This window comes from Phaethon lepturus, unplaced genomic scaffold (genome assembly GCF_000687285.1).
Source record: "Phaethon lepturus isolate BGI_N335 unplaced genomic scaffold, ASM68728v1 scaffold8313, whole genome shotgun sequence".
Classification (NCBI taxonomy): Eukaryota; Metazoa; Chordata; class Aves; order Phaethontiformes; family Phaethontidae; genus Phaethon; species Phaethon lepturus.
Window position 1 is genome coordinate 615 of NW_010531177.1, and position 22,947 is coordinate 23,561.

Genomic DNA, 22,947 nt, shown 5'->3' on the forward strand with positions numbered 1-22,947 from the left:
TTAAATGATCCATATTCTCTGTTTAACTAGTCAGGCAACACTGTTTTGATCACAGATCTTGTATATGGCTTTTCAAAATCCTCCCTGTCGTGTTTTCCACAGGAAGGATGCATCTGTATTGGATCACAGATAACACTTCTTGCTTGCTACCAGCTGTTAGGCAACTTGGTTAAAACCCTCATGTTAAGGATGTTTCTGGTGACGCCTTTATGACGGCCGTGAAGGCAGAAGTTGTCGCGACGCGGGGGGAAGGACAGCCACGGATGCCGGGGCTGAGCCGCTGCCGTCTCTCACCCGCATGTCAGCCTCCCCTGCGCTGTGGAGGTTCTGGCACTGCAAGTTGTATCCTCCTTCCCGTGTGGCAAGGATGAGCTGGAACACAAAACACAGCAATTATGTTCATGGACAGATGTAGCAGTTTTTACCCCTGCGGTTCTTCTGTGCTTATTGAAAAAAGCAGCATGGAAATACGGTAGGTTTCCACTCCTTCCGTGAACCGATGCTCTTACACCAGACAACTTGCTAATATCATCTGTTTTGAAATGGGAAAGGAGATATGTGTTGGGGATATACACTGAAATGCCGTATCTTTTACATTTCTTTGGCTTTGCAGCCTTCGAGGCATCCATTAAAATCTCTCGTTACTCGGTGCAGTGATCCTCACTCCAAAGCTCGTGCCTGAATATTGTATCTCTGTCCTGAAGCAGTACCAAGAGAGGTTAACACAGCTGCTTGTACAAAACTGTCCTTGAGAAAAATTCCCTGATGCCAAACAAGCAAACAGAAGGCAAATCCAAAGCAGTGCAATGGAAGAAGTATTTCCTAAAGCCATAGACAATCTCTTTATCCTCCACTGTTAAATGCAGGAGGAAGCAAAGGAGAGCAGGCATAGTGCTGAATGGAGAAATGAATAGAAACGCAAGCAATTTCTTCGATTCAGTGCACGTTGTGCTGGGAACGAGACAAAGCAATGAAATGTCATGCTGCAACACTGATGGAGCACGAGGTTTCTGGCAAGCCATATGGTGGCTTTTGATGGGGAATATTTTTGCAGTAATGACCACCTAAAGCATTCAGCAGCCCTTTTGGATCGGGGAGCATAATCTGTTGCCTATAAATGCTACGTAGACTCCATTTATTTTAAAAAGGTCTTGCTTATTCTTGAATGTATGAGAAGTGTTTTTGGGGTCCAAACTGAGCAACTAATGTTCTGGGATCTGTCTCCCTCTCTACAGAGGATGCAGCAAGTAATGGTGGGAGAAGTACACCAAAGCGTTACACAGCAAGCGGAGTTGTGAGATGCTGTGAGAAGTGGGTTCCTTTCAACTCTGGCATTGCGTTCACGAGGAAGGTGTGTAGCAGCATCTGTACAAACAGACTTTTCCCTCTGCTTCAGACTGAAAAACAGCTTCCTGTGGTGAATGAGTGACGGTCTATATAAAAGTGAAGCAGAGAGATTCTCAGTGATCAAAATTAATTCATTCCTAGAGTAAATGCATAATATTAATAATAATAATAATTTTATCTAGAGAGTTAGCAAATAGCCCAGAATGCTTGTTATAAATTACTGCCAAAACGCAATAAAACCTACAGAGCCACAGGGTCTTCTATTCTTTTCCCTCTGAATTATGATTCTGTGCTTGTCCCTGTAATTCCAACGCAGCTGGTGTACGTGGCCAAAATAATCAATAGAGGATATTCTAGATTGCAGAGATATGAAGAGACAAATGATGAGCACTTTGCAGATCGCTACTACAGAACAACTGAAACAAACCCACTCCTTTTTGGAACAGCCTGAGTTTTGGTGGATTCACCTACCGCGTGAATCCAAACCAAACAGAATGGGACTGAAGGCTGAAAACAGGGGGAAAAAAAAAAACCCAGCTAGAGATCCTCAAACAAATGCTTGGTGCAGCCGAGGTCGCAACCTGTCTTGCCAAAGTGGCCTTTGCTTGGGTGTTGTGCCCGCAAGCGCGTGGAGCCGGGGCATCTGGGTGCCTTTCCGCTCCCCGCCGTGGCAGGCAGGTGGGAAGGGGAGATGTTGCTGCGTGGTTGCTTTTATGGGTAGCTCCTCTCGGCGCCTTCCATATGCACTCCTCCTGCCTTGGATTTTCTCTCCAAATGAGAGGTGACTGAGTGATCTCCAAACTGGGACTTTTGGAGTAGGCAGGTACAGCATCATTGACAGGCTGTTGTTGAAGATTTGCTCTCAACTCTGTCTTGTTACGTGAGAAATGCCGAAGAAAATGGAGTTGTCATCTTGTTCTTCGCTGAGACCTGAATGGTCAAACAGTGCTTGGAGTATCAGGAGCTCATCTGGGGGCAGCATCCTGGATGCAAGTGGTGACATCTGGGAGCTTTGGTAAGGCATGGCCTCAGACACGAGCATGAACAGCTCTGCCAGACACCTCCGTGGTTAGTTCTGCTCACAGGAGCAGGAAGTAAATGATACTGCCTCTTGCTATTTTATTTCTCTCAAGCAATTATAATGAAATCCTCACTGGCTTTTTTGGTGGGAAGTGGTGGCAGTGAGACTATCTCTAGCCCTTGTGATTGCAGGGAGTTGAAATCATGACCCTCAAAACCCTAAAAACGAATGAAGAAGAGGCAACTGCTTTTCCCTTGTACAAGGCAATGTCACAGACTAGGGAGGACCCTTCCTCCAGGTTCTACTGAGAAACTGTAAATTGCCCCTGCAGACGCACTCCATTTTGCTAAGGGAAGAGATGAAGTTTGCACTTTGTTATATTAATATTTTACATGCTGTTTTGTAACTTAGCGTTATGATATGATGAGCCTATAATGCTTTTTATCTACAGCTCTGAAACAATTTCACCTTATGAGAGGTATGTCATTTTTGTTTGAAGGTTAATTAAAACACTTTCACCTCATTGATTCTATTGCATCTGTATATTCATACCTTTCCTATGCTTAAATTGGTCAAGTTTTTCATGTCTCTCTTCATATATCTTTGGAATTTGCTTTTTCCAGGTTCCAACTGCAGGCATGCTTTACTCATTCTGTCTTTTTTTTTCTCTTCCCTTAACAACTAACTCATTTTTTGCTTCGCTGAAGATACCGAACCTCAAAAAATTCTCTGCTACAGTAGGTGAAATGTTGGTTCACAGAAATCTGCTAGAAAAAATTGCTATTTGAAAGCTTTTGATCAGTCTGTTTTACAAATATTCTGATTTGTATACGATTACAATAGACTGACTTTCAAAAATTTTTTCTTATTTGTACGTTGGCGTTTTTTGTGTGTGCTACAGGTTTGGAAACTTTCCTGCTGGTGCTGTATTGAACTGGCCTGCTCAGTTTTATCGCAAGATTTTTTTTTTCCAGTGATTCCATTCATAGCTCTTATGTTGGAAAATGAGATGAGAAAACCCTTAAAGGCTCAGAACTAAAATAAATAAATTATTATTTATGTTCAATATCATAAATTTTTAACTTGGCATTTGAGAAATCTGTAGCTTGTCACAATTGGCCAGCATGCAAATGGAGAGAAAGCTTTGGGGTAAGAATACCATTCTTCCTGGCTGCAGGGTGGCTTTTTTTTATTTCTTCTTTTCTTCATTCTTCCATGATTCTGTATAATCCAGATCTGCAGATCATACTGTGTGCCTATTCCCTAGTCTGACTTGTCAGAAGATTCCCTCTGAGTTTTGCCTGTGTTTCAAGAGCCAGCAGTTTAGAGTGAAGATCTGTTTTGACTGCCTCAACCTTGCTCTTTCATGTCAGCTTTTCTGTATCTCTGCATTTCTGTTCTCTGTTGTTGGTGCCTTACTGCTGGGTGTCATTTAGGGAAAAGAGGAGAATCCACTTTGAGTTTTGACTGCTCTACTTTGCAAGATAATTTTCAAGATTTCTGGCTAATTTCCTAAAAAAAACAAAAAAAAGTTAGTGGGGAAATCTGGAAGGCAGAGAGTACTTTTTGGGGATCCTGGTGATCCTAGGCCATGAGTTTCGTGTTGGTTGTCAATGATGTGGAAGGTGAGCAGCTTACCCAGTGGTACTAAATGAGTCAGCTGCATATGTGGACGGAAGCTGGTATCCTGACACAAGATGTTCAGTTGCTAGGTCTCTTTCTCTGATACCAAACTCATATATCACTTCTATTGTTTCAGTTGCGTTCCTTTTCACGTGCTGTGCATTCTCACGACTTTGCAGAGCTGATGGTGTTGTTAATCATCCAGAGATGGTGCAAGTGCAGGATGCATTAAAGAGATGAGGAATCCCCCCCCAAATACAAATTCTCTCTCTCTAGAAAGCCATTCTCTGAATTCTTTGCAGTCTTGGCAGCCTATCCTGAAAATAGTATTAACATGTGCAGTGTTTGAAGCTATTTAGAAAAACAGATCATGTACAGAGGAAAATGCTGCCTTGTGAAAAATTTCTACTTAGTAGCAACATCCTGTTATTAATCGAGTCTTCATATTTTGCTGTTGCTCTAATGGTCTTAACAGCTTCCAGTTGTTACACCAACAAATGATCTTTGCTCATCTGGTTGAGTATAAATCGCACAAGGACTCACAACACTTGCTTCCCTGCAACCATCTAACTCTTGCCTTTTTTTTTTTTTTTTTTTAATAATGGGAAATTACATCGTTCAGGATTAAGAGCTGTTTCCTCTGTAAGAAATCTCAGCGTGGGGGGCAGAGGGGGGAAGCAGGTGCCAGAATATGGTGCCAAAGCCTCTCACCTTGCTGACTAAGAACCAACAGCCCAGACCCAGGGGCTTGTGCCCTGCTCATTTCAAGCTTTCAGCCTAAAAAAAATCTCAAAGCTGTAGCTTTTTCCTGCATCTGTCCTCTACAGGTAGATTAGAAAGGAATGTAATGTGATTTTCTGAATGGATATTCCTATTTCTACTGACTGCAGTTTCTCTGTGCTCTTTGAATTGTGGAAAAAGCTCCATGCATGCTGGGCTTTCCCAGAGAAATATGCCTGGAAGCAGCAAGGTACTCCCCCTTGTCCCAGGGCAGGAGAGAAAGGGTGAGACACCAGCACCTGGAAGGTGAACAAGCCTTGTAAGGCATTTGGAATATCACAGAATCACTGGGTTGGAAAGGACCTTCAAGATCATCAAGTCCAACCATTAATCCAGCGTCACCATGTCCCCTAAACCATGTCCTGAAGCACCACATCCACACGTTTTTTGAACACTTCCAGAGATGGCGACTCCACCACCTCCCTGGGCAGCCTGTTCCAATGCCTGACCACCCTCTCAGTGAAGAAATTTTTCCTAATATCTGATCTAAACCTCCAGTGGCACAACTTGAGGCCATTTCCTCTTGTCCTATCGCTAGTTACTTGGGAGAAGAGGCCAACACCCTCGTCGCCACAACCCCCTTTCAGGTAGTTGTAGAGAGCGATAAGGTCTCCCCTCAGCCTCCTCTTCTCCAGACTAAACAACCCCAGTTCCCTCAGCCGCTCCCCATAAGACTTGTGCTCCAGACCCCTCACCAGCTCCGTTGCCCTTCTCTGGACACGCTCCAGCACCTCAACGTCCTTCTTGTAGTGAGGGGCCCAAAACTGAACACAGTATTCAAGGTGATTCAGTATTTTCAGTTTATCTGGAGAGAGGGTTGGTGTTTGGAGTCTCAGAGAAATGCACAGATCTTTCCCACCACACTCACCCTTCTAATATTTTAGATAATTTATTTATGCTAATATTTATACATCCATTCACTATTTTTATTCACCAAGTTTTTAGCTCCTAGTTATAATTTCAAAATCAACACTTTAGCAAAGCTTCACATGTACTGCTTTACCCTGCAGGATTCTCTTTGATTTCTGGTTCATGACTGTAATCTCCAGCTTGATCTGCCTTGATTTTTCCCTATCAGAGCCATCCTAAACAGGCTCCTGAAACACCTTGGTATCTGTGAAACAGTTCAGAAGAGGAACCCAAAACCAAATATTGGAACTATTATTCAAATAATTAGGATTCCTCTCAAAAGTTCATAGTGGGAGGTCTGGATGATGCTTTTAGTCATATGGCTTAGTTTTAGGTAGTCCTGTGAGGAGAAAGCAGTTGGACTCAATGATCTTAATGTGTCTCTTCCAACTTGAGGTATTTTGTGATTCTATCATGAGCACTAGTGCCCTTCTTGTGGAAAAAAATGGAGCGAGAAGCCCCTTGTCATTGTTATGTGTATGACGTTTTACTGGGTCTTCTGTGGGACTCCAGCCCTCAGGCCAGTTAAAACATCTTGATCTGACCAGTGTCCTCAAGCAACGGAGGTCTTGCTAAACTAAGGGGCTAATCTATGTAGTGGAAAGAAGGGTCTAACTTGCAGTGCTGTGAATCGCCTATTTCCCTTGGCTGTAGGAGGAGCTTTTTATTAGTGAATGGCAACTCTTCCCTCGATCTCTAGACTTGGACAAAACAGGCCTAAAGCAGTGCAGATCCTAAGGAAGGGGAGTCTAAGCAAAGGCTGAAGTCTATCTCAGGAAGCAGAGAGGAATGTGTTTTCTCCGAATTTTTATTTTAAGTGAATTTTGGAATGAAATGCCTCAGAAGATTATCAGTGTCTAAAAACAGAGGCCAGATATTAATAATCTCATCTAACTTTCCTTTTTCAGTTCTTAAAGGGAGAAACCAGCTTCTTGACTGTAACATGGCCCAGTTCCAAAAGCGTGCAACATCTGAATTGTCCACCCATCCCCAACAGGCTGGGGTAAAGACGTGCTGCAATGCTACTGAGGCGGTTGTGCTTTTATGTAATAAGTAGATGAACAGAGGAAGGTAACATAAATCATCCTTGATTTATCATTAAATCAATCTTGAACAATACCTAAAAAGCTTTCAGATGGGTTTTCTGGTTAAGACATTCAATAGTAAAATCATCTGTAAATGGTATTTGTTGAAGAATATCTTTCTATATAGGCTGCCTATTTTTAGACAAGTCTCCAAGAATTGTGGTATAATCCCAGATTTTAGATCAATAGCTGAGATGCAGAACAGCTTGTGTTTCCAAGTTGCTGCTCTTGTGTCCAGAAGATCTCAAATAAGCTGTAGTCTGGCAAGACCATAAACCCCATAGGGAAGCAGCATGGGCTAGATTGATCATCCCAGGACTGGAGGATTCCAGGAGTCTAGTCCCAACCCTGCAGCTTGGTCAGTGCCTTAGTTTCCCCAAATGTAGTGTCACTTAGTAATGGTGGTGTGCCAAACAAGAAACAGGCGCTGAATAGGAAACACCCCACAAGATTTTTCACAATTAAAATATTTTGTTGTCCCCCTTCATGATGCAGCTGAGGATTTTTAATTTTTTTTTTTTTTTTTTTTTTTTTTTTTTTATGGGGAGAGAAATGTAAAGAGCATGCTTTGGGCTACTCCTTGGTAAGGTTCTCCATGGGTCTAGTTAGAGAATAATTACATGCCAGATGGCCCAAAAACCAATTGGCGAATTCTGTAACACACCAACTGGCGTTTGCTATCCTGACCTACAATATGTATAGCTGGGCTCCATGCTGGGTCTCTTCTCCTGCCCAGGCATCATAACTATTCCAGAGCAGAGGAAGTAAGTGGTCCCAAGCTTTTTTTCTTATTTTGAGGTCAGAAAGTTCATAATTTCAATAAATATCTGATTTTTTTTTTCAGTCAGCAAAAACTCTTTCAAATGTAAAGCCACGTTGTTGAGAAACTCCTAGCCAGTTCCATTTAATACCCCTTAAGTAAACGGGAGGCTGCTAGAAGGATTAGTGAACTAATGACTTCAAAATGACTTGAACTTACAAGTGCTGATTCTTTCATGTGTCACTGTTGTCTCAGATAGTGAGATAGGCTAAACTAAATCCCTTCCAGGCTTATTTTCCGTGAATCTTTTGATTACATGTCCCATCCTAAATAGCTTCTGTATATTACTTTGTAGTACTAGGGGTTGTATCGTAAACTTTGCACATGTGAGAAAACCCCATCATATACAATTTTACCTTGATTTCCAGATTTCTACTGAAATCTATTTGAATTTGGCAGGTGAGATCCAGAGAACTGCCTTTTTCATGAGCAGGCTAAATGCTTTACCTAAATGCAGAACTCAGAAAGGTCAGTAGAAAAGACATGGAGAACTCAGAGGATGAAAACTGAGAAGTGAGGACAACGTGTCCGGTTAGAATAACTGCAGGTGAGAACAACAAAGTCAGCTCCTCAATTCTCCAACAAATTATCTGGTTAAGATTGAAGAACACCTGCAAATTTAACTCTATCCGGACAAAGTTCTTACTCAAAAAAACTGTTTACTTTTGTCCTCATGTTTCACTGCTTTACACTGCACTCTCAAGGACCTTTTGCTGTCTAGTTTGTCTTTCTCACTTCTCCTTTCTTCTAAATGATAGAAAAGTGCACCTGATTTCTTCTGGTTTCTTACTTTGGTTTTCTCCTCTTGCTCTTCTAAGGTTGTGTCGTTCTGTCCTAGTTAAAGAATTATTCAAAGGAAGCCTTCACCTCAAGCACCAAATCTTATGGATCTAGAATAATTCCTTGCTTCTTTGCTATATTTATATTTCCTCATGTCTAGACAATTAATGAAGGGCTAAATAATTTATTACAATCTTTAAAAAAGAAAAAATAATATGTTGAAGTTGGGATTCTATAGTAAAATTCCAGGACAGTCATGCCTTTTTTTACCTTTCTTCCTCACCTGCACTATTAAAATTTTACTTAGACCCTCTGCTACTCAAGCTCTATCTTTTTAACATTTGCACAGTTAGGAGGCAAATTTTTCTTGTGTCAACCGTTAGAATGATGGAATAAAACAGAGTTGAAGTGCTCCTATTTTTGGTTTGTTAGTTTTGTTTTGCTCACAGTTATCTCAAATCCAGGCATTATACTGGGCTTTCTACTAATCTGTGAGATGTAATTCCAGTTGCAATGTGTAGGGCTAAAAACAGTGGGTGGAGGCCCCGATCATGCCAGCATTGTGCTTTTGACCTTTCCCTGCTGCCAGAGGATACAGAGAAGGCAATTCTGGTACTCCTGGAAATCCTCACGTCATCTATGGATCTGCAAGTCATGACTATAATTCAGGAATTTGACTTACTGGGGGGTGAATTTTCAGCTCCCAGAAACAGGCAAAGTGAAGGTAATTTTATTCTCTTTTTTTTTTTTTTAATCCTGCAAGGTAAAACACTTTTCTTCTGAAAACACTTTTCTTCTGTCTTCGCTGAAAAGATTAATGCACTGGGCTTGCAGTACTCGTGCAGCTATGCTCTCTCCCCTTTGCTCCGAATCGAGGGGTCCTCACGTGCAAGTCCTGCTTCCCCACACGGATGTGATTGCTTGCTTACAAATCCTATGGATTTGTAATAAGTCTGTGAAGCTACCTGGGGATACAGGCAGTTTAAGACATCACGCCACCACTATGCTAATGACACATATCTCTATATGTCTGTTTTAATCTGACCCAGATGGTGCCAGTGTCCTGGTTTTCTCAGTGCCTGATCAACAAAAGGACTTGGGTGAGGGCTTGATGACTACCTGAGATTTAACATAAATAGCACAGAGGTGATACTGCTGGGGAAAGCAGCCTAAGACCACGCCAGAGCTTATGTCTTTTCCTATTAATGAGAGAGAGTATCCTCACCTGAGTAATTTCACAATTCAAAGATCAGCATTGGTCTCCTTTGTTTCCAGTTTTAATTTGTCGTTGGAGTTGTGACAGTTTTATCCTGCGGTGAGCTTCAAAACCTTATCGTAGCCTCTGGTGCCTCAGACTGTATCCCCGGAGTGTAGTTTTTAAGTTGACTTGAACATGAAATAATTTTAAAATATGCAAAGACTTGATAGCTTTCCACAGTAAACTGGTTTTCTGCTCATAGTTGGTACTTTTAGGATCTTAGGCAGAGAGGAGGAAAGACACATTTTTCTTCGGCGAAATTGCTAAAAGCTTTCATTTTTATAAAAATGACAAGGTGGTGGTTGTTTTTCTTTATGCAGATTTTTGGCAACATTACGGGAAACTGTTAGATCAGTAGACTTGATCTGGGTCTATGAACACTTAATGATACGGAAGAGTACACAACCAATAACAAACCTCTGATGCAGGTTTCTCTTGTTGTGGCAAGGGTGGAGGCAATTGTCTCCTGGCCTCTCAGCAGTGCACCTGCAGCCTGCCTAATTTAAGCACAGGACTTGCATCTAAACTTCAGGTACTTTAAAGAGCCGTTCTCCAGAACCAACTGCTTCACTTCTCCATTATATTCAATGGACAGAGGTAAGTGCCTTTGACTTCAAGAAAATCTATTTGCCTAACTCAGAAGTCTAAATTAAGGTCTATTTAACTGCCCTTCTGGGAGGCCTTCAAAGGCACCTAACTCTTGACACAAAAATCTTGAGACATCTCAGTAGCATGAGGGCAGCTGGGCAGAGCTGTTTTTCTTTAGACCTTGTCCTTCACGGATAGTAGGGGTATCTGACCTTATGCTAATGGCACATCTTAGAGCTGTCCTGGAGCTGTTCCTCCAAGTACTTTAGGGATTGGTTGACCTCAAAGCTCGTGGAGCTAAAATCAGCTCCCAGATACTTCATGCCCATGGTGCAGTGCACGGACTGCTGGCGCAAAAGAGGAAACTGCCCTTGGAGATTTAAAAACAGCCTGTTTGTTATGATTCCTTGCTATAACCTTTGTCGTCTTGCCTTGAGGTTGTACAAATCAAGTATAGTCAAGGGACAGCTAAACTACGTCAGGAGATGAATTACAGCACACGTACCCCCAGCAGCTGGTTTATTGTGTTCCTCATTAAAGCCATCATGTGGGACAGTCTGCATTTGAAGATAAATCCTTTCTTTTGAATGAGATATCTTTCTTTAGAGTAAGGTATTTTTCTTCTGAATGTCTAAGAAGCACACACTCCGTTCTGGAGTTATCACAAGAAAAGGTGTGTGGCACCTTGTGAACAAAACCAAGAAGAGATAAGAAGAAGAATGCTAATAACTGTTTCGTGGTTGTTTGGGGTTTTTTTGTTTTTTGTTGGGGTTTTTTTTTGGTGTGGTTTATCTCTATTATACAGCTTATTTTGTGATTTATCTCTGTTACAGAGACCAGAAGGGTTCAGGTGCAGCGGGAGGATGGAGGAATAAGACAACTGTTGTAGATGTCTCTAACTAGGAATTAATCCTGAATCATACTGGAGGGATCAGCTGTGTTTACATAAGAAACCACTGTACAGAATGATCTAAATATAGGTAACTCTTGCCTTAAAGAACTTACTGTCCATAAAAGACAGAGAGAATAAGGGCCAGAGACAAGCTTTGTAAATGAGACACTTTGAAATGTTGAGTCACCATAACTTTATTCAGTACTGAAGATTATTTCTGCTCTCCCATTTGCCTGTTCTCCTTTGGCAGGGACGTGCAAGCTACCTCAGGCAGGCCTGCAAGTCTTAAGTTCCATTCTGCTTCTTCACAGGAGAAGCTGTGATAGGAACCAGGCAAGCAGACTACGAAAAAAGAGAGAGCCACTGTTATGGAAGAGTGTTTTGTGTACGGTGTAAGCCCAACCTGGCTGACAGTCCAGAGCTAAGAGTGAAACCTGCAGTAAAACAGCTGGCAGTGCAGATCAGTCATGATGTCTGCCGGGTTCCCCAAAAATGCAGAATATGGAGCTAGGAGGCACTGCCAGTCATGCCCAGCTGCAGTCTGGGAGGCATAAATCGGCAGCCTCCAGCTACAGAATCAAGGTCTAAAGGGACTAATCTGAGGACTAACACAACTCAACGATTGTCTGCAGCAAAGTTAGCCTCAGGAAGGGATGGCTGAACGGGACCTGGCTCGACACAATTCCTACAAGGATGTGAAGGTGGCAAACCCCAAGTTTGCTTCATTCACAGAATCACAGAATCACTGGGTTGGAAAGGACCTTCAAGATCATCAAGTCCAACCATTAATCCAGCACCACCATGCCCACTAAACCATGTCCTGAAGCACCACATCCACAAGTTTTTTGAACCCTTCCAGAGATGGCGCCTCCCCCACCTCCCTGGGCAGCCTGTTCCAATGCCTGACCACCCTCTCAGTGAAGAAATTTTTCCTAATATCCAATCTAAACCTCCCCTGGCACAACTTGAGGCCATCTCTTCTTGTCCTATCACTAGTTCCCTGGGAGAAGAGACCAGCGCCCTCGTCGCCACAACCCCCTTTCAGGTAGTTGTAGAGAGCGGTAAGGTCTCCCCTCAGCCTCCTCTTCTCCAGAGTAAACAACCCCAGTTCCCTCAGCCGCTCCTCATAAGACTTGTGCTCCAGACCCCTCACCAGCTTCGTTACCCTTCTCTGGACACACTCCAGCACCTCAACATCCTGCTTGTTGTGAGGGGCCCAAAACACCTGCTAAAATTCTCTTTGTTCATTCATTTACCCACGGCAGGCCAAACCAGCCTGCAAGGGGAAGGGAGCAGCACTTTTGTTTGCTATTCAGTTAATCCTTCAGTCTTGCTACTGAAGACAGTTGTCTGTACACCTTCAAGCAAAATGGGGATTTAAACATCAAAGTGCTAATTTAAATTCTGGAGGACAATCAGTATGGAGTCATCAAACCTCGCAGCAATGGTGCTGGTTTCTCCCTTGCTCCGGGCCTGATCCTGCGCTCTGACACCCACAGCAACGGCTGAAGCCAGCTGGAGCGCTGAGCAGGACGAAGCCCCGGGTGGCACCATCGGTCCTTTGTGCAAGGGCACGGACCTCAACTGCTGTTCAACTTTTTGACCAGGTCAGTCACCTGGTGTTGAGTTCAGATTAATTTAAAACTTGAAATCTTTGGGCTGCTGTCTGGCTTCTGCACAGTTTCTTGTCCAGCTGACAGAACAATCGAGCACATCCTTCAGCCAGGGCTTCTCATGCCTGCTGTCACGTTTTCAGCCAAGCCAAAAAATGTTTTGTGGTTTTTTTGTCTTGTAGTGTTTGTTTTCTAGGGCTGCAAGTGATGGACGTTAACACTTTATTATTAGAAAGTACCTCAATTATCACAAGGCTGAGAATGGGGAGCTCCCAAATAATATCAAAATAGTGACTTTTGGCTTCTGCTCCCCACTGGGGAGGTGAAAACGCACACGTCTTTGCTGAGGAGTACTGTTTGAGTTCTCTGCTGCTGCAAAGTCATCAAAGGCGTTCAAACCTCTCTTCTGGTTCTGAATGGATCCTGATTTCTGTGAGCATGTTCCTTCCTGATAAGTGCTTGGGAAATAATTTGTGCAACCATATTCAGCCTCCAAGGCCCACAGCACATGATTTTGGCTGAAGTGGCGGGGTTTTAACATTTGTTTCTTACTGTCTCATTGTATGAGGGAAGATTCTTAGGAGAGCAGAAAAAATAACTTTGAATTGCCAATACCATAAATAAATTAGTACTTATTCTCATCTATAAATCTGTTCACATTTAAGCATGGGCAACTGTACATAGAAAAATCATTCCATAGACAGTCATATGAATAAAACTGAACCCATGGGCATGTTCATGGGTGCTGAAGAATGAGGTGTAGGCAATGTTTGAGCTGAGCAACTGCTGCAGATTGAAATTCATGCTTGTAGATACTGTCCTGGTAGCAGCCAGCTGTCCCCAGGTGTGGGCTGTAGCTCAGGAAGGACAGTTAAATGGTGCCGAGATTTAAGCTGAGAAGGTACTGTACAACTCACTGTCCAATTGCTAAGGGACTTCTCTTGATCTTAAATTTACTTTGCTGTTGATGTTTAAATTTCCTAGCAAAACTATCTGCTGCTAAGATTTTTCTGCTAAAAACTGTGTTGCTCACTTTTCTCAGGTGTGCTGCGTGGAAGAACACTTACCTCTATGAGCATGTACAAGGAGAGCACTGTAATGCCAAGGTTATATACAATGAGGTGAGCCCTGAGAGAGAAAGGAGGCCTGTCCTTCATGAGCTTGTTGCCCAGCCATATGCAGAGTAGGTACGCGCCAGTAAGGAAAAACGTGGGAAGGTAAGAGTCCAAAAGGAACCATCCTCTAACCCTGGCATCTGAAAAGGAAACACATGCAGCAGGCAATTAAGGAGGTTATGGTAAAGTATTGCTAAAATAAAGCAGGTTACATTGTGAAAAAGGTCTGCTAAAAGTGTTGAGAAGGAAGCTGCCACGCTTGGCTCGCAAGAGCTATCCATTGCTTTTATGTCCCCAAAACTGCATACTAATTCAGAGAATGTGTGCTGAAAACTGCATGGAATTCCCTAATAATTTAAGGTCACTTAAATCTCCTCATTTTAACAGGAAAGAGAAATTGAAAAGAAGAAAACCTTCCTATATGCTTTTAAAAATTTAATTTAATGCATTGATATTTAATTAAATCTTAATTTGCTCAATGGACAATTTGCAGCTAGTATTAAATACAAAGTATGCATGTAAAATTGCCAGTTCATTTATTATTTTAATATGCATTTGCCATATAAGTATGAAGGTATATAACACTTACACAAGGGGAGGATTTTTCAAAAACATTACATATGAAAAACAAATGGCAGATGTTTACTTTGACAGTTATCAAAGATATTTGGCAAGGCAAGGGCTTGGTTTCTCACAGTTTCTGTCCCATTTGCCTGGTCCCAAAATGAAATATTAAGGTCAAATCCTGCTTGCCTTATTCACACAAGTAATCCTATTGGCAGTAATCAGATAGTTCAGTGTATATGAGCAAAGCCTAATCCTGTATGTCAGTCTGGAGGCACCGCTTCGTTGTCCTATGAGCAACTGGATGTCATAAGCGAAAGGAGTGTTTTCTTTTCTCTTCCTCGCCACCCCCCAAGATGGAGCAAAATTTAGAGCTAATTTTCCACAGCAACCATCTTTGGACATTTATCTATGGAAAGAACAAAAGGCATCATGGCTAGTTTTTAAAAAAAATTACTCTAAATCTGTCACTATTTATGGTGTAAGTGAAGAAATAAGTCAGTGAGAAGCTGTTGTGCAGGTCACAATAGCTTTCTGCTCTTAGAAACTGTTCTAAATTGCTTAGTTTATTTTTTACAAAGACCAAGATTATGTTAAAAATTGTAAAAGAAGAAAAAATATTCGCAGAGCATGCAAAAAACATTTTACTATTTTTCTGCCTGTGGTGAATTTGGAAAGGACTGGACAATGGATGATGCACAGACCAAATGTGCCCAAGCATTTAACAAACTGTTGTCGATTGCAACGTTGCTGTAGTGTATTCTTCGTGACTATTTTTCCCTCAAAAATATGTGCATACAAGTATACATAAAGTGAGATTTTAAGTGAGTAATCTACTTATGAACAGGGCTATAACATCAGCTTTCTTTCTCATTACAGTCTCTCTCTGCTTCCCACCTTCCATCGCAGCGGCTGTAACACTCATCTGTTGGATTTGGGCTCTTTTGCAGGAAAGACTTTCAACCAGACCTAAGTTACCATGGAAGTCCAGGGCTCTTCTGATTTTGAATCTCCCTTCTGGACTCCCAAAAACCTCTAGGAAAGGTGAAGGATTAAGGTAGTCACGACATCACGAGCTTCTATGATAAAGCACCATCCTTTAGGGTGGCCTTGCTTTGTTGTGCATTAGCAAGCTAGAACGCCTGTTTTCTGTCTTCAGATCCCGGTGTCTATTTAAGATCACCTCAGTGTGAGAGTAAAACATTTCCAATCAGCCCTCTTAAAGTTCACAAGCCATGTGTGAAGCTCTGGAGTGCATGTTTTTGAGCGGGTTCTGCTCCCGTGTGGGCTCCAAACAGGTTTTCCTCCCATACAGACTCCAAACAGGACATGAGTCATAGGACAGGTGAAGGTTGTGCATGTAAGTGTTTATCTAGCATATGTTTTAGGAGCATAAGGATTTAATTTATTTAATTAGTATCCTAAATGAAGATGTAGAAAGCAGTCGTGCAGGCAATGCTGCTATCTAAAGAAGGGTCACCCCATCCAAGGATGACAACACTTGGTGCATAAAGGTTACTTGCACAAAGACCGACTGGCATCAGTAGATAACAAAACAGCATGTTTGCTCAAAGAGGAAAAATAATTGGAAGAGAGGAGAATACAAATGAAACTAAACAGCATTAAATGCTGCCCCAGTACACCCTCAGAAAGTTTTCACTCTGCTGTCAGTGGCCACAAGCGTGTGGGCTGAACCCTACAAAAGCAGAACTCGTGTGCTTGTTCAGGTCAGCATGTCAACTGTGTTTAAGATCTATACTATTTCCATTTCAAGAGGAATTATTAAAACGTGTACCCTTACTGGCTATTTTCCACCCCGACCTTGATACCTTGAAGGGTAAGACAGTTATTGGCAGAAAGTGGTTTATAAATGGCAGCAAAAGAACATGACTATTTTGTTTCCACTTATACTTGTCCCTGAATGATAAGAAGAGGGAGGTTTTTATGTGGCAGGAAGGGAGAGGAAAGAGAGTGTATTTCAAAAAAAGTTATTGTAAGAAGGGGGGATAAAAGTATTTCTGTTGACTGACAGTTTGATCTCCGTGTTCAAATACTATAAAGGTATGCTGCCCATAGGAGAAGGGATTATTTTTACAATGTTGAACCCACACAGCATCTGAATTTGAGACCAACGTAGTGAATAAAGCCACAGTGTGAAAGCGCTGGACTACAGCAGGGGAAGGAGCAGGCGCCCACAAGCTCTGGTCGCTCTGTGAATAAGCTCATTCATGGTCACTGGCCAAGATGTGCCAGACCCTTGGGGTGAAATCTTGGCTCCTTTGAAACGCATGGCAGGCCTCCCAGGCTCTTTAAAGGTATCAGGCTTTTATTAGTGAGGCTTAGAAACATTTTGATTCAGGTTTCTGTATAGCTTTGGCCAGTGTCTGGGTAGATTCAGATGTTTTTAGGGGCAGAGGGTAGATGGTTTTGCGGCAATGCTTTGCTACTCTTCATACTCAATTGAGAAGTGCTTTACTTACTTTATGATTATCTTTTTAAAATATATATATTCTTGACCACCTCTGTTTCTTTCACAGATAAAACAAGCAACCAATTAACTAGATTTAGCTCCTGCTATTCGATATTTCTTAATTTTGTGTAACGCCAAATGATACTCTGCAGATGAAGGTGACCCTGGAAAAATGCTCTCTTACAGAACAATATAGATATTTCACTATTTCTCATTTTGCCTTGAGCTTAGATACTCTCCTATCCAGAATAATATGGACCAACATAAAACTGTAAGACCACTTGTTAAGAGATGCAACTGATGGGCATGTATGTGGCTTCCATCCCCTGATTCAAAGGACTTGGTCTGCTAGTTCAAAAGCAAACACTGAAGTAAATTTGTGTACAAAGTCCAGCTGACACCAGTGAACAAAAGCACAGAATTTGCCTATATATAAATCAAATTCAGATCTTTGATAGTACGCCCCTTATTTTAGTAGTGCAGTACTGCAGCTTGTGTTAAACTGGTGCTACCAATGGAGCAGAGATTGTCACCAGGAATTAGCGCATGGCTTTCTGTCTCTTCTCATGCCCTCGCCCACGTCTGGTAATGATGACTAAAACCAGGATAATGATACCAGTATTTCAGGAGTTACTACCTAAAACAGAAACCATAACTATGGGATTGATTTTAAAAGAATAGAGCACTGGTATCTAGCCTTTTAAGCTATCTTCCTCCTGAATTAGTTTTGTGGATGAAAACTGGTGGAAAGAAAGAAGGGGAATGGTTTGTTGATTCTAGACTTCTGGGGAAGCTTTCAAAAATTCATTAGATTTTAATTTGTGGGGTCATTCTATCCAATTTAAAACTGGAGTTTATTGTGAATTATTTATGTGTATTGTGTCTTTATTTATACAGTAATATATGTATATATATACAATATATTTATATAATAATATATATAATGTGTAGTTATTTATACAACAAACACATTGGAGGGAGCTATGTTATTCATGAAATGTATGATACTGTGTCATTATACCACCAGTTAAATTAGACCATAGTGAAGAGGCACGGGCAAACAAATGCTATCTTCAGCATTGATGTCTAGAGGGGGATGGTGATGTACTTGGCAAGTAATGCAAATAATACTTATTTAACTGAAGTGCTTTCTAAAAGCCCAAAGGGTTCTGTGTGGTACTCTGCATTGGATTAACTACAGTTCGTTCCTTCAAACAATTTGTCCTGGACCAACGAGGAAAGAGGAATGGAGGAGAACATTATGTTTATTTAAAAAAAAAAAAAAAAAGAGGAGTACTTTTATGCTTGTGATCACATTTCTTTGTAAATATTAAAATGCACTATTGTAGAAGACATTAATAAAACTTATTCTGTTTTAATCACTTTTGCTGCAGTTCCCAAGCTGCTCAGTGTTCCTTCAACAGAAATCTTTCTTTTGAGATTCACATCTATTGCAGAGATGATGGAAAAGATTTTTTGCAGCCAGCCAGCTAAGAAAAATGAGAATTTATTGGATTTAACAGTGCTACAGCTTTCTCTCCCTTGTCCTCCTAATTAAGCAAGAACTGCTTCTGGGACCTGGAGGACATTATTGCAACAAAAATGAGAACACATAAGCATATGTCCATCCACACGGGCAGCAGTTCTGGGTTTAACCATGGGGAAAATTTTGCAAGGCTATTCCTGAAGGTGAATGTTTAAGCCCGGCCCTATCAGCAGCAAGGTGGCCTTACAGAGACCTCCTCTGAAGGCTGACTGCTGTCTAAGCTCCCTTTCCACTAGCTGCTTGGCTCTCTTAGCCTTGACTTTGACGCTCCATCCTCACCTTACTGTAGCCTTTCTCTTTCTGCAGTCCTATTTCAGGTTTTGGTTTTGGTGATTTCTTTGTATGTGTTTTTTTTTTTTTTCCTAGTTTCAGCCCTAACAAAGCATGGGGCACCTCTAAGCTCCAGTTATTCAAGTTATTCTTGTCCAAACTGTTTTAGGAAGCAAGAATAGGAAATAGAAAGATGCATCTCTTCCCCCATCCTGTCTGTTGGTTTACTGAAATATTGGATGTAATCCTGCAGGGTGCTAAAAGCCCTTTCTTGCTTTTGCTCTGAGCATCCTTCTGAATTAGGCTGATAGGTAGCTGGGCCAAACAATAACTGGATTATGAATGAGAATCAGTCCCAAAACAGATCTTCCACTTTCAGAAACATCCAGGCTTTCAATTTTTTTAAATCTACGTTACGATGTATAACTAAAATCCTTTTATATTCTCAGAAATGAAGGACCCTCAAATCTAGTGATTTTTTTTGTTTCAAAGAAAAAAAAAAAGCAGTTTCATTTCTTCTTTCACCTTCAGTATAATCTGCGATTGGCTTTAATTGGTATTACAGATAATATTATGTCAAACATCTATTTTTTTATAGATATTTATCTATTTTATTTTTTAATTTTTGTCAAACAAAAATCTGTTTGCTTTCTATAAATGCAGTACATTGATAGATTTCCTACAATAATGGTGTGTTCCTGCAAATACTGTGATTCTGCCTAGTCCGCATTTTTCAATGAGAATTATTCGGAAGATTTTGACTGCTGCTAATTATTAGAATATTTTTGAGTGGTAATCTGGATAGGTATTATTTCCTAACAGGGCTATAGATGAAGCAGCTTACCTCGAGGTCCAAACATATAGTCCACAAATGCGTTTACTTCCTGGTCAAAAGCTTTCAGGTGCTCCTAAAGAACATAAAAAGGATAAGTGACAAAGGCATTATTTCATGGCTCACATAGAGAATTCAATTAAAAAACCCAACAACCTGGCAAAGAGCATGTCATGCTCAAATATTTCCGAAGTATGCAACATCATGCCTACTGAAAAAAAATAAACCTCTTTAAAAACTCATTTTGGGCAGACTGTGGTCCAGATAACAGTAGAGGCCTTGTTACTGGAAACTGCCCAAACCAGAACTCTTTCGGAAGGGAAAGTAAGGTTTTACAACTGAAAAAGTACAAGTATCACAGCAAACCTATCTGTGATGGATGTAGTTTTCACTCTAACAAAGATGTATTTTTGTTTGTTATGTTTCCTCAACTGAAATAATTTTTTTTTTTTTTTTTTTGTAATAGAGGAGCTGGCGATTCCTTTGGTAAGATTCACAAAGCTGAAAGCTGTCTGGTTGCAATCGCCCTAGTGACAGCACATCAGCTGAATATCTCAATGCTCTACTCTTAAAGAAGGAAACCTTTGTGGTGAGCCAACTGAGATTTCTCTCAATCAGGCACCGAGTCCCCCCCAAAAAAAACCCACCAAACCCTGCAAGAGAACCCAGACCTCCAGTAATGAAGTTCAAGCCATGTAGGGAGTGGGGAAGAGGAGGCAAGAAGAGGAGGGCTATGTTACAGGGACATGGTGTTTTGAGGTCTAAGTCAATGAAACTGCTCAGCTGGCAGGCTTAGCAAGTTTGTGTCTGTCTGTGACTGAGGTAGGAGCTAAGCCATGATCAACACAGTCCTTCCTTCAGTCAGACGTGGTGGCCTCTCCAAAATACTTCTTCCCAGACTCCAGTTCTGGGCAGTGGCTTCCTGCCTGGTGGTGCCTGAGCAACTCTTTGCCACAAGCCTGAGGTCAGCCAGGTTCTTCCTCTGTTCCTTCCACCAAAGCCCTGCTGTGCTTGATGAACTAATTTCAGCGCTGAGCAAATGGAGCTAAGCTGAGGAGGAAGACACAGAATGACGCTGAGCATCTCCACAGGGCAAGAGCTGCCATGGGCTGTGTGTGCCTTTGAATGCCAGTTATCTCCACACCAGCCTGGTGACACCTGCAGTCACCATTAGCAGACCTCCCTTCTGAAGAATTACATTTGCACCCTGGCAGGTCCAACCTCCGCATTCCCCTGCTGGGACTGGGTTGTGGTCTGGACAGGGAGAAACTCCTGGCACTCCCAAATTCCTTGTGTTTCTTCCTCTCTTACGTTTTGGTCCTCGAGATGTTCAGAGTGGACAGATTTTGTGTGAATACGTAGCAGCAAGAGGTTTTGCAGCAACCCAGGCTGTAAAGGTCTGTCTCTCAAAAGTACATATGTATTTTTAACAAAAAAGTAAAGGATTGCTGTGAAAAAGGAGAGGATGAAACTGATGGTTCATGATACAAAAAGATTTCTCATACTTCACAGCACTGAGGAAAATAAACTGGCTTTTAGGAAAAGGCCCTGACTGCTGCCCCTGGAGAAAGGCAATTTCTCAATTTCAGACAATTTCCTCAGCAGCCTAAGGATGGCTTCTGTCATAGGAGGTGGCTCTGTTGCCAGGTGCGGGACCTGTGCAAAAGATCTGCTTCCATTTTTATATCCTTGAGCTGTGCGGTTTTTCTGCTATTATTTCATGTGAAAGTATCGTCGTGTGGGGAATGCCACGCTGCTGTTTGTCTGCGATGTGTCCACCTGCTGCATTAATTTGAAACAGAGCTGCTCCTGTGCTTGATGGTTTTGTGGTTAGACTTAACAGGCTGTTTTGGAAAAAATACTGTAATGGATTCAAGTGACTTGTAGGAATGGGCATGCAAAGCTACTTGTTTTCATGCTTACATTATATAAACAAATCTTACATGTCAAGAATGAAATAATAAGCCATGTATATTCCTTTTATATTAAAATACTGAAGACAAATCTACTCTCAGCTTCACTGAAATGGAAATTAGGGACAGAATTCTTCTAACAGGTAGATGGAAGAATTAGAATTGTAGAATACTTATTAAGGAGAAAGAGCAGAATGAAGACTTAAAAAAAATAGAATCATAGAATCATTTAGGTTGGAAAAGACCTTTTAGATCATTGAGTCCAACCATTAACCTAACACTGCCAAGTCCACCACTAAACCATATCCCTAAGGATCACATCTACATGTCTTTCAAATACCTCCAGGGATGGTGACTCACCCACTTCCCTGGGCAGCCTGTTCCAATGCTTGACAACCCTTTCAGTGAAGAAATTTTTCCCAATCTCTGATCTAAACCTCCCCTGGCGCAACTGGATGCTGTTTCCCTTTGTCCAGTCGCTCTTTGCTTGGGAGAAGAGACCAACACCCACCTCACTACAACCTCCTTTCTGGTAGCTGTAGACAGCAATGAAGTCTCCCTTGAGCCTCCTTTTCTTTAGGCTAAACCACCCCAGTTCCCTCAGCTGCTCCTCATAAGACTTGTGCTCCAGATCCTTCACCAGCTTCACTGCCCTTCTTTGGACACACTCCACCACCTCATGTCTGTCTTATAGTGAGGGGCCCAAAACTAAACACAGTATTCGAGGTGCGGCCTCACCAGTGTCAAGTACAGGGGCACAATCACTTCCCTTCTCCTGATGTCCATTACTATTTCTGATGCCAGGACGCTGTTGGCCTGCTTGGCCACTTGGGCACACTGCTGGCTCATGTTCAGCCGGCTGTCAACCAGCACCCCCAGGTCCTTTTCTGCCAGGCAGCTCTCCAGCAACTCCTCCCCAAGCCTGTAGCGTTGCATGGGGTTGTTGTGACTCAAGTGCGGGACTCGGCACTTGGCCTTGTTGAATCTCATACAATTGGCCTCAGCCCATCGATCCAGCCTGCCCCGATCCCTCTGTAGATCCTTCCTATCCTCAAGGAGTCCAACACTCACACCCAACTTGGTGTCATCCACAAAATATACCAAGATAGCTTTTTGCATAGGTTACTGTTTTCATTGACCCAGTTTATGACAGTTGACCTCTTCCAGCTGCCTAGGATGAGCAGACAGCATGCTGACTAGATGAGCCAGTCTAAAGTTAAATCTACCTCCTTATGAATGTGCTTAAATGATGCAGTGGGGACTTGTACCAGCTTCCAACCCTGCTCCAGTCTATCTTAATCAACACTAGATCAATTCAGTGGCTGGTTTGCTTTCACTGCTAATTTGAGAATAGAAATTTTTCTAGGAGGTGCAGCAGAAGAAGCAAATGTGCTTCTTAAGAATGTCCCATCATTTGCCTCCCTTTTAGCTTTTTTTACAGTTTATCTTAGTTTCAGGAACAAAAATAGAGATTTACAAGATATAGGTTTTCAAGGCTATGAAAGACAATACATTTGTTTA

The 22,947-nt window shown here is 41.8% G+C and overlaps 1 protein-coding gene across 1 annotated transcript; it reads right to left on the minus strand.

The window, feature by feature from the left end:
- Window positions 1–207: 207 nt before the first annotated feature.
- On the minus strand, window positions 208–19,589 carry LOC104618773 (elongation of very long chain fatty acids protein 2-like; the record flags this gene model as incomplete). The annotated part of the gene is made up of 3 exons (XM_010284455.1): window positions 208–372; window positions 13,784–13,971; window positions 19,526–19,589. Coding segments are annotated over 3 exons (417 nt in total), but the record flags the coding sequence as incomplete, so codon positions are not given.
- Window positions 19,590–22,947: the final 3,358 nt, after the last annotated feature.